The sequence below is a fragment of the Arvicola amphibius genome, chromosome 5 (genome assembly GCF_903992535.2).
Source record: "Arvicola amphibius chromosome 5, mArvAmp1.2, whole genome shotgun sequence".
In the NCBI taxonomy this organism is placed as follows: Eukaryota; Metazoa; Chordata; class Mammalia; order Rodentia; family Cricetidae; genus Arvicola; species Arvicola amphibius.
In genome coordinates this window covers 877,673-889,461 of record NC_052051.1, presented here as the reverse complement: position 1 = coordinate 889,461, position 11,789 = coordinate 877,673, and the positions used below count along the sequence as shown (strand labels likewise).

General features: G+C 54.5%; 1 protein-coding gene across 1 annotated transcript in view; it reads right to left on the bottom strand.

Annotated features, from left to right (window-relative positions):
• Positions 1 to 1,657: 1,657 nt before the first annotated feature.
• The window catches only part of Kcnq2 (potassium voltage-gated channel subfamily Q member 2), a 54,328-nt gene continuing 44,196 nt past the window's right edge, over positions 1,658 to 11,789 (bottom strand). Inside the window, 8 exon segments of the mRNA XM_038330510.1 lie at positions 1,658 to 2,149; positions 2,152 to 2,322; positions 2,325 to 2,396; positions 2,786 to 2,910; positions 5,949 to 6,073; positions 7,786 to 7,917; positions 8,341 to 8,449; positions 9,046 to 9,269. Coding sequence (XP_038186438.1) covers positions 1,658 to 2,149; positions 2,152 to 2,322; positions 2,325 to 2,396; positions 2,786 to 2,910; positions 5,949 to 6,073; positions 7,786 to 7,917; positions 8,341 to 8,449; positions 9,046 to 9,269 — 1,450 coding nt within the window.

The window sequence follows — 11,789 nt, the reverse complement described above, 5'->3', positions numbered from 1 at the left end:
GACACCAGTTCTCAACCAGGAGCCTAGCAGAGGCATCCTGAGGTGCAGTCCCTAGAAGCTGTGACATGGAGGCCACATCAGATAGAAGACACAGCTCCCCAGATGCCCAGGTCCCTCACAGAGACATGACCACAAGCTCTCCTCAGGGATGGGATGCCTCCTCTGAGTTTAGCCCCCCCCCCAAGCTGCTTCTACCCCTTCCAGAACACTTAAAAGGGGATGGGGGAGAAGTGGGTAGAGCTCTTCCCAGGCTCAAGCTCTCCAGCCCTCGCCTTCACTGACCAGGAAGGCTGTGGCCTCATAGAGACTGGGGCCCCAAAATGTTATATAATTCATTGCCAGACACCCCTGTGTCAGATGTTGCAGGACCACAGCTGAGGGTTCTACCTTGTCTTCCTCTAGAGCTGGCTGCCATATGGTCCGAGATGGCCCACTCACAAGATGGACAGAGTCCTGCTCACCAGAGGACTTCTCAATTCCCCCAAACACTCAGAGGCCACAGCCAAGGGACCTAGAGTGGATGAATGACTGTGGATGGCCGGCTTCCGTGGGAAGGATCCTTGACCAGACACAGAGGCCATGCTCTCGTGTAGAAAGAGCTGGCAGTTTGACAATGTCGTGCCATCCAGCCCTGCCTGGATCTGTAGGGCCAAGTGGGCAGCAGGCAAGCTGGTGCCCTGGCTGAGGACAGTGCTGGTCTGTTCACCAGATGGTTCTCTTGACGTACTGGCTACAGCCGGAAGACCAGCGCCACACCAGGAAAAAGTGAGACCATGAGGTGCCAAGCCAGACCTCCCAGGCTATAGTGCCAGGGAGGAGGCAGCCAGAACCTCCCACAGAACCCCCTTCCAGAAAAAGGCTATGGGCTGGGTACTCCCCTAAGAGGTGGAAGCCAGGGGTGGGGCCCAAGGGTCAGTTCTAAGCTCCAGGTTGGTCCCTAAGGACTCATCCCTTCCTCAACTCCAGGAAAAGGGTCCTGATCTAAGGGCGGCTCCCATGGAAGGGTCCACAGAACCTGGAAGAGGAAGATGCTGGCCAGCAGCTCTCTAGCTAGATGCCCAGGGACGAGGGGCATTTCCTAGCCACACACAAACAGTGGGCCTGGCAATACTTTACTGGGGCAGTCAGGAACTGGGAGATAAGCAGTCAGGTGTGATAGTGGGCCATTCCCAGCGACCTATGATACCTCCTGAGCTTCCAGCCTATGCTGGGAGACCCCTGGGCCTCAGGACTGGCCATCAGCAGTAGACAGGCCCTACTTCACCGCTACCACCCACATACTTGATCCACACCCTCACCCTCACGTACAGGTGCCACCGTCTCTCTGCTGCTCCTCACGCACAAGGTGATGTCTGTCCCCCAAGAAGACCGAGCAGGGCTAGCTTTGCTGTCATAGGTAGCTCCTGGGGCCTCCAGGGTCCCGCCTCAATCTCCCCCTCTTGGTTGGAAAAGAACTTCTATAAAATGTTACCATGTGTGCCAAGGAGCCCTGCCTCATCTCCACTCCACATGAGCCCTGAGAGCCAGATCCCACAAGCATCCCCTCAATCCACACTACTCTATGTCATTCTGTCACGTTAGGAGAGGCCCTGGAACTCCAGCTCCAAATCAGGACCTAGAGTGGGTGTGGCACGGGGCCCAGCAGCCCAGCCCAGTCTCACTTCCTGGGCCCCGCCCAACCCACATCTCCAAAGGGGCCCTCGCCAGTGGCAGAGCGTGGGGGAGGCCCACACGGTGTGCAGAGGTCTGAGTCTGTGTCAGACTCCCCCTCCGCGATGTAGGGCCTGACCTTGGCACACGGCGCCACGGCTGCATAACAGCTGCCTAGAGCATCCAGGTTCTCCTTGGACTGGGAGATACTGAAGCCACTGAAAGAGCGCTCCAGTTCCTCATGGTCCACAGATGGGATGGAGATGGAGGTGTCGCTATCCCGCAGGGCACCCTCAGGGGGCCTGCAGGCTGGGGCACTCTCCAGCCTCAGGAACTCTGTACTGGGCCCGGTTTGCCCCCACTGTAGGCAGACAGCGACTCGCATCATGCGCAGGACGCAGGAGGCGTGGTGGGATGCGTACAGTGAGCCATGGTCTCCCACAGGGGAGGTGCCATGGCGCTGGTGACCGTGCTGCCATGAGGTGGACGGAGGAAACTGGGGCAGGGGGCATGGCTGGGGGGTGCAGCGTAGTTCCTCTGGCTGTAGACACTGGTGGAGCGGACTATCTTAATGATACAGCCATGCTTGTCCGCATGCTCACGGCTGTCCTCTGGACTGTGGTATGGTGGTGCCGGCTCAGGCTCCTTGGCCCCAAATAGGCCTCTGGTCTCTTGCTGGTGGGATGCCCATCGCTCTGCGTATAGATGCTCACCAGGAAGTCTATCTTCTTTTCCATGGACAAGACCTGTAAGAGTGGGAAGCTGTTTGACTGCGCCTTTGAGGAGAGGACCCAGGATGCACCCAGGTGAGAAGGGGCAAAGGAAGGAAACCCGGGAACTGTGTTTCCTCTACCCCAGACTCCCAACAGCTCAACCTCTGAGCTTAGTGTGTGTCTGAGCTCAGGCCAGCTCACAGAGGGATTCATGTTATAGCTCCTAAGGATCCATTTCCAGCAGGCAGAAGACTAGCACTGGGCAAGGAAAAGACAAAGGGAAGAAGTAGGGCCAATGTGCAACTTCCTGGCAACTTCCTGCTGCATCTACCCTTATGCCTGGGCTACTCAGCAGCCACAGGTTAACAAATGAGGACTGAGAGAGACAACAGAGACCATTCCCCTCCCAAGCCTTCTCCCACCTGTTTCTCCACCTTCCCAAGCCGTCCCATCATGCTGGGGTCTTCGGGCAGCTCCGTCTCTGCTGGGCCTTTGGTGCGGTCCTTGTCCGTTATTGTTGGGCCCCGCCCCACAATCTGGTCCCACTCTAGCGGGAATAGAGACCCAGCCCCCAAGTATGAGTTTGGGAGGGTGTGGCCAGGCCCCTGCCCCTTCTTCCTGGGCTAACCCGCAGCCCCCCAAGATCTGGGCTCCGAGCCCTATCCAGAGCCGACCGGGGGGGCAGCAGGTGCCAGGCAGATGGACACTGGTGCCTCATGACCTCAGGCTGCCTCCTGACACCTTGGGTCCTGTTTCCTATTCTGTTCCATCCCCATGGGATCTGGCACATTAACAAGGAGTAAAGGGAAATGCCTCCCTAGGGCCCTCCCTAGCGTGGCTCCAACCCCACTGGTCTTGCTTCATAGCTCTTCCCAGACTGGGATTCACTGGTCTTTGCAGCATACTTAAGGCCCAGGGGGTCAGAGGTGGTTGGTGGGGCATCTAGGTCAAGTGATCAGAGTAGGGGAGGGTGTGCCTTTGCCCAAGGAGCCGCCCCCTGCGAGCTTTACTCCCACATTAATGTGCCATGGAGTTCCTTGGACCCCAATGGGTATGACAGGGACAGTGTTAAATGTCTGCAGCAAGGACAACAGAAGCAGGGAGAAAGTGAGTGTCAGCTCCATGCATCAGACGAAGGGAAAAGGAAACAAGAGCCACATAGGAACGGTCAAAGCACAACCAGGGGAGAGATGAGCACTGCCAACCAGGGATTTGTGAGGTGGGGGTGGGGGGATATACGCACACAAGTGTGCTGATGCATGCATGCAAGTGTGATGCATGTGTACTCACATGTGTGGGGGTAGACTCACACCCATGTGAATGTGTGTGCTTGTAAAGTGTCGGGCGAGGTGAGAAACTCAACTGAGTTGGTCAGTGATGATAGCATAATACCAACAAGAAGGGAAGAAGTTCCTTTGTCCTCAGGGGATGGGGTTCCTATCTGCCCAGTGGGCACCAGCAGATCCAGGCATGTTATGCGAGCATGAGGCGAGGCTGGCAGGTGTCACAGGGAGTGAGCATGGGCTGGGAGCTGCAGACCACTTAATAACAAAGAGCCTGTGAAGAGCCTAGAGCCACTGCATCCAGAGTGTGGCTGAGCTGTGTAGCCCCACCCATGAGCCACACGCCAGCAGGTGCATTTCATCAGGTTCTCCCTTCACTTTATACGAACTGGGTGGTGCCCTCCCTGCTTTCCTGGCAACTCCAGAGGGAGGTGCAGGCTTGCATCAGCCAGGGGCGGCTTCTGCATGCTCCACTGGACTCGTGCTGGGCTCATGCAAAGGAGGGGGGGAAGGGATGGCAGGGGGACCTTCTGGCTCCAAAGCAGAGTGTCAGTGACAATGGCAAGGGAACAGGTTCCCTGTTGTCCCGCTGTCCCCACGTCCAGGCACGGTGCACAGCCCCTTCACCCTGCCACATGATGAGCCATCTGCCCAGTGGGTCTCAGGGGTGGGCTTCAGACAGGGGTCCTCTGCAGACCTGCACCACTCCTCCCCCAAGGTTCAGGCTGGGGCATCAGACTCAATCCCCAGGTGCTGCTCACCTCTTGGGTGAGAGAGCAACTGTGCCGTAAGACCTGTCCGTGTGTTGTGTCTGTCTATCACCCTGCTGCAACACAGGAGAAAGCGAAGAGGGCTCTGAGGTCTGCAGAGCCCTTCTCAGCCTACGCCTGGATGGCTATCTCTACCACGACTGTCAGAGAGAACCAGGGGACCAAAACGGGCTTCACGGGCTTCTAGTGTCCTCGGCAGGTAGTGTCCTGGGCCACTTCTTTAGTCTGGAAGTCATCTGTCGGACCTCTCAACTGCCCGCCTCCCCCTAGGGTCCCTCTCACATCGGATTTGGTATACTCATCACATTGACCTTTGTTGCTCTATGAGCAGCAACCCTGAGCCCAAAAGGGCAGATGCTACATCTGCCAGTTTCCAGTCTTCCCAAACTCCTTTGAGCTTGCCTTGGAGCTCTTCTGCCCCCAGGCTGACAGACAGGGCAGTGTCTACCTGCCCTCCTGGAGCCTGTGCTCCTGGGAGCTTTACATTTTTGCTGGCCCACCAGAGGGAGACAGGAAATTATCTGAGTGGTCACAGGGTAATCAGGCCTTGAAGTCTCTATTAACCACACCAGAGCTGGCTTTTGCCATCTGACTGTTCCCTGGCCCCCATCTGTCATCTGGATATGGTGGGCTGCCATCTTCCTTCCTTTCCTTCCTTCCCTTCCTTCCTCCTTCCTCCCCCTCCCTCCCTCCCTCCCTCCCTCCCCCTTCCTCCCTCCCTTCCTTCCTTCCTTTGATTATGTATACCAGGGTTCTGCCTGCCTGCATTCCTGCATGCCTGCAGGCCAGAAGAGGACACCAGATCTCATTTTAGATGGCTGTGAGCCACCATGTGGTTGCTAGGAATTGAACTCAGGACCTCTGGAAGAGCAGCCAGTGCTCTTAACCTCTGAGCCATCTCTCCAGCCTGCTGCCATCTTTCTTATCTATGACATCAATGATAGTGGTGGTAACTTGAAATAACACCAGAACTGAGAGAGTCAGCTTGGGGGGTGGGTGTACTATGGGGATTTTCTCATTTATTTCTGTCCCCTGCAGTGCTGGGAATTGAACTTAGGGGCCTTACACATGGCCCAAAAAAGTGCTCTAGCACCAAGCTACATCCCCAGCCTTCACTATTCTTCAGAACAACTTTAGGAGGCAGGTGCATCTCAAATCTAAGGAAGAAGCCCAGGAAAGTAACCCCATCTGCTTTAATCTACACAGAGCCAAGGAGTGCACGGTGGTCACCCCAGTAATGGGCAGCGTATGAAGGGCCTGAGCTGGTCAAGGGCACAATGTCCTCTGCTTTAGTAGCCTCACCAGATAGACAGAGAAGTCCATGGAAAGTCAATCCCTGTAGATGGAGGACTCTGGGGCACTACCTAACAGCCCTGGCAGAGAGAGCCTTCTTCTCTAACGTTGCCTTTAGGAAGAGAAGAGAACCTGAGTGTCCCCTCGCCCTGTAGAAAGAAAAGTGCAAGCTGCTGCCATTCATGCGGCCAAGAGCAAAGGGGCTGGCCATTCACAGCAGGGTTGGGAGGAGGCAGTGCATCCTAACCTAGGTGAGTACTGGGGTGACTCTCTCGAAGGGGCCGTGGGTCCTTTGGTAGGGTACTTCTTGTGCCCGGGGAGTTGAAGGGGGCTGCTGGGTGGGGGGCCCACAATCATATCTATCCTGGCAGCATAAACAAGAAGAGAGACACCAGCAAAACACATCATAAACAACCCAAGGTGACTTGCGAGGCATGCACAGAAACATGGAATAACGTGACAATAGTGATTCTCCGAAAACATGATCAAAACAGATGTGGACCCGCACTGTGGCCCTCACATCTGCCCAGGCTTCTCCCATGTCCCAAGAACCATCCAGCCTGCCCACTGAACCTCAGGCGAAGTATAGGATGCATTGGTGCCTGGGCGCTAAGTACCACAAAGAGACTCTGCAGTCACAGAGCAACCCGAAGTCTGCATCAGAGGCCAGAAGCACAGGGCTCCCTCATTGGCCGTATGTTTCCCAGATAGGAAGAGAAGGAGCAGGGAGTGTGGAGTAAAAGGCGTGGAGCAGATAGTTTGTGGTGATGATGGGCATGGCATTCAGCTAGAGGCTGGGGATTCTCACTCACCCACGTGCAGCATATATAGTTTCTTCTGCTCTGGGAAAGTTAGTCAGAGGGCCCAGACTGAGCTGATATCACCTGCCTGGCCTCTACCTATGAGAGCAGCTACTACTATAGAAGCCCTACTATCCTGACTCCTGCCATTGCTGCAACTTTCTTTGACCCCAAGGAGTCCCCCAGGCTGTCTTTATGCTCCTTACTTTCTGTCTAACTGAAACCCATGCTCCATTTCCAGGACTGGAAAGCAGGGTGTGCCCCCACTTAGGAGACAGGTTCCTCCTATGTATCACAAACACACACGTGTGCTAAGGATGTGTGCCTAGAAACATGGGGAATGGGGACATGCTGGAACAGTTATGGACACGGTCTGTGCATAAGCCTGTGTGCTCCTGCACATGGGAATGCACACTTGTATGTGTGCATCTGAGGATGCATTCCTGTGAGCATGTTGTAGCAGGGGCTGAAACAATCATGGACTTGTTGCTGTATATGTACAATCCGCATATGTTGAATACATGTGTATGTGTGGGTTGACTCAGGCCCTACTCATGTGTATATGATGACATGTGTATATAAACTTCTGAGTAAGCAAGCCTGTTGCACACACAGAATAAGCCAGTGGCTGCCCTCTGATGTCCTCCCTACTCAGAAAGTAGGACCCCATCATGAGGAAGCAGATGGCTGTATCTTGGAGGAAACAGCTCCAGGGTCCCCAGCCACTGACTGGCAGGACCACAAGAATCCCTGTGTTTCCACTTTCTTCACAGAAACACTTCCATCTCAGCACATATGTGCCACACCACACAATGCATACATCATTCACCAACACACATATGCATATATACAGCACAGCACATGGCTGCTCGTGCATACACCCACACATATATGCCAGTTGCACACATATATGCACACATGCCTGCACTTGTGCATGCACATGAGTATATTCAGATGCCCACACATGTACAACATTCACACACATGTACACTCAATATATACATTGGACACACACACATTATACATACTTGCACCACAGTGCAGGGAGTGGGAGGAGAAAAGGGAGGGGCAGAAAAAATACTAAAGACAGACCAGATAGTGTGAAAACACAAGCAGAAAGCAAACAGAAGCCAACAAGGTGGGAAGAGATCTCCAATGGTGGCACTGGCCCTGTTCTGCACACCTGTCACCCAGCCCTTGGTGCCCCCTTGTGCACGCCCTGGTTTTGTCCGGAGGGCCCTGTTCATGCCCAGACTGGACAGGCAGGGACTCTTGCCTGGACTGCAGGCTCTTGATGCGGGACAACATGTCCAAGTGTCCAGCCGAGTACTGTTCGATGACATCCATGACGTCATAGGGACGCAGACTCTCTTTGAACTTTCGCTTAGACACCAAGAACCGCATAACACTGCAGAGATGGAGAGATCATGAATTCTAGACAGAGGCTATACTGCAGGGCCATTTCCCATATCCACCCTGCCTGTCACCCTCAAGACCACATCCATGGGTAGTTAGTACCAATTCTATCTGGGATACCACACTCACCCTTCCCCCACCATGGGCCCAGTCACTGCCCAGCCTCAAGATAGGTCCCATCCTCCTGGAGCAATGGTATGGGGAAGCTGTTACTTGTCTGCAAAACCCTCCTGCCCTTAGCCTCTGTCTCATCCACACAGTCAGGGTCTGTGCTCTCAGGTTCCGGCAGCTCCACCAGGGCTCCCTGGCCCTCTGGGCTCTAGTTGACAGATAGAGGAGCTAGAACGGGCAGGGGTCTCCCTCAGGACTCTCTGTGCTTTCCCAGGAGTTGTGGTCACTGCACAGGGTCCCTCACCACACAGCTCTGATGCTGACTTTGAGGCCAGGGGTGAGATCTTCGGTCGCAAACTCGCAGTTGCAGCTCTTGTTGTCCTCCACGATGTCTTCCCCGGGGAGGCTTGCTTCTGGGTGGAAGGAAGCACAGACTATGAGCACACAACCATAGGGCCCACTCAGGCTCCCCCACACCCCTTCACCCCTGCCTCTCGGCAACTCTTCTTTCTCAGTCTCTTTTCCATTAGCTATCACCTGCACAACACGAGGGTTTAAAAGGATATCCCTGCCAACAGATGCATGGTTGACCACATTGTGGTCACTGCTCAGCCAAGAAATGAACGAAGCTATAACATTTGACAATGCGGATGATCCTTGGAGACACCATGCTCAGTGTGAAATAAACGGCCACCATGGCCCATATGAGGCTCAATATCATGCGTGTGGCATGCACAGACTGGAGGTAGAGAAGCAGGTATGGCATCCTGTGCTGGAGAGGGCTGGGGTGATACCTAGAGGGTTCGGGGCTTCTCCATTATCTGCAGAGGTCGCACCGCAGGTGATGGAAAGACGCCAATGAATGATGTGTGTCAAAGCGGATCATCTCACATGTCGCTTAAAGAATAAGAGTGGGGGCTTCCCGCTCCAAGAGACTTCCATTTGTACCATATAGCCAAGTGCTAATGCCCGTCCCCTAGCAGCCTTGGGGAAGGTGGTGCTGACCCACCTTCTGAGTTCTGCCGGGATGCAGCACCCTTGATACGGAAAGCCTGGCGTGCACGGCTGCGATCACCAAAACTCCAGCTCTTGGGCACCTTGCTTGGGCTGTCGTCAAGACTCTGATCAGCACTGGGGGACCGCCGGACCGTCTGGGCCTGGGGAGACCCCTTCCCCTTGGCAGCCACGCCTCGGGGGCTGGAGAAGACACGATCTTTCAAACTGACCTTCTGACTGTTCCCAGGATAACCATTCAGCAGACAGAACGGGCAGACAGACAGACAGAAAAACAGCAAGAGAAATCACTCTGGAAATAACAAGTCATGTCTCTTTGAGACTGATACCCCCAACCCACCCCCAAGCTAGGAGGGAGATGCAAGTCCAAAGAGGAACCAACCACGCCGGGAACAGGGAGCAGTGGCTGGTGAAGCACAGGGGAGAGGTGAGGTGCTGCAAAGGTGTGGCCAGACCTGGGGAAGCAACGGCGGGACTCCTGAATCATTCAGCTAACACCACAAGGTGCCAGAGCTCTCTCCACACTGTCCTGTCCGCTTCCCCCAAATGACTCTTAGACACATCCCCATACACTTGAGACTGGATCTCTTCCCTGGGCCTTGTCTGTACTGGCCCAGCCAACAGCTTTCCCTGTTGCCTGTGCCAATGTCTCCACCAACATCCTACCACTTTCCTCTCTTCCAGGATCACCAGAAATCAGGGCTACAACTAACGCGACTAGTTCCACCTTGGCTCCAGCCTTTTCTGTGAGTCCCAGAAGCTGCCTGGCCTCTGTGTGGGACTAATGCCCAATACTCTCTGGTCTCTGGGCTTCAGACCCCTTCCCCGGGATGATTCTAGAACATCAGGGATGAGGTCACTCTGAGGCTAGGCTTCCACTGTCACAGGAGTGGCTGTCCCAAGCCTTGGCCAGCCCCAGGCCGTGGCTATAGAAATAGAGAGATGATGGCCAGCCCCTGCCCAAAGTTCTTTCTCACTGGGATGCTCTTTCCAGACTCTAGAAGGTCCTAGGACCTCCCTCACCCTGTGTTTCTTCATAACCCAGAGTTCAGCAGCTCACTGTGATCTAGACGTCAAGAGACAGAGAGTCTGTGACTAGGTTGCTCCAGACAGAGGTGACCTCCACCATTACTCTGGAGGCAACGTGCCTCAGTCCAGGCCAGTTACTTTTTCTACTGATGACCCCACCGTAACTCCAGAGGCAGAAGGCAGTGAGTCTCTTGTGAAGTGGGACTCACACGTTCAGCCACATAGGAGTCACAGGACTTCCAGGAGTACTACAGACAGGGCCCACGCCAATACCTGACAGAGTACTAAGGGTAACTCCAAGGAAGTTTCAGTGTTCAGTATTGCTCATCAGTGCCTCAGAACCCAACTTCACACCCAGTCACAGTGCCCCACCATGGGCCACCAGCCAGAGACATGTTCAGCAGACAGAGCAGAGCTAACTATTGCAGAGAAGCCACCGTGCTAAATCCATCCACTTTGGACTGCGGATGGGGCTAGTGGCCCTCCCCACCCCATTGGGACAGTACGCGACTTGGGAGATCATCCTTGCCTGCTCAAACTTTCTAAAGAAGAAGGAGAAAGAATAGGATGTCAAGATTCAAAATGTCCTGTGTCCTGGGGGCATCAGGAGCCAGGGGCATCTGCTAGCTTTGGAAAATGGCCTTGAGTCTGGACTTCTGTGTTTCACTGAAATACTGGAGGCCACACATAGGCAGTTGGTGGCCAGGGACACCCAGAATCCACATGACTCTCTGACCCCTTTCTAAAGAAAAAAGTCTAGTTAGGTCTAAGGAAAACTGGATATTCTAGGGTCTGTGGCTTCCATAATGTTCTCTCCTCCTGTGGGCCCCTCTATCACAGGAACTGGTCCACCCAGGGTAGACAGGGTAGGAGCTAGGCTGGGGGAGCTCACATTTCCCAGTATCACTCAGGGGCTCCTTCTCTATCCCTCCCCACCCCCACCCCAGCTCACACACTGAAGGAAGGGAAATGAGTCACCACTAAGCAGCCTGGCTTTGATCATCCTGAATCAAGTTACAGAGCTGCCTTCCTGCTGGGGTCCCAGGAGTCACTCAACGGTGCAACAATTTATAATCAGTGTGCATTTAACTCCGGCTGTCAGTCAGACTGAGCTGGTGAGGTCAAGTCAGGCTCTCCCTGACTCCCGACCCCTGACTCCTGTTACATCAAGAGGGACTTAAATAGGTCCCTTCTGGCAGATTACCCCAAGTCAGCCCCTTTTCCTTCCTAGTAGTGATTTCTTCCACAGCCACCAAGAAAAGTTATCAACCACACAAATGCAGGCCTGGACTCCAGCCCTACACAGGGCTGCAGCCCACAGCAGAGGTACAGCTGCCAGGAAAGAGACCCCCCACCCTTCATCTTGGTTCTTCAGTCTCCAGCTCTTCACGCTGTCTCTTCCTTAGAAGGAGGCCTTGACAGAAAGGAACAAAGTGGATTGCTGTTGCCAGGACATTCGGTCCCCACACAGCCTTCCACATCTCTAGGGCCTGGATAGAGGCATGGAGTCTAAGGGTCTCCCTCTTACCTCCCAAGTCACCAAGCCAAGATCAAAGCAAACATCAGGGAGGAGGCTCTCCAGAGTGACCCCAGAAGCCCCAGCAAGTGAGCCCATGAACAGAACTACCCTGTGTGTCACAGGCATGACATCAGCCAGGAGTCAGTTCAGGAAGACTGGGGAAGCAAGCAAACCCCCCAGCCTCTTTCTTC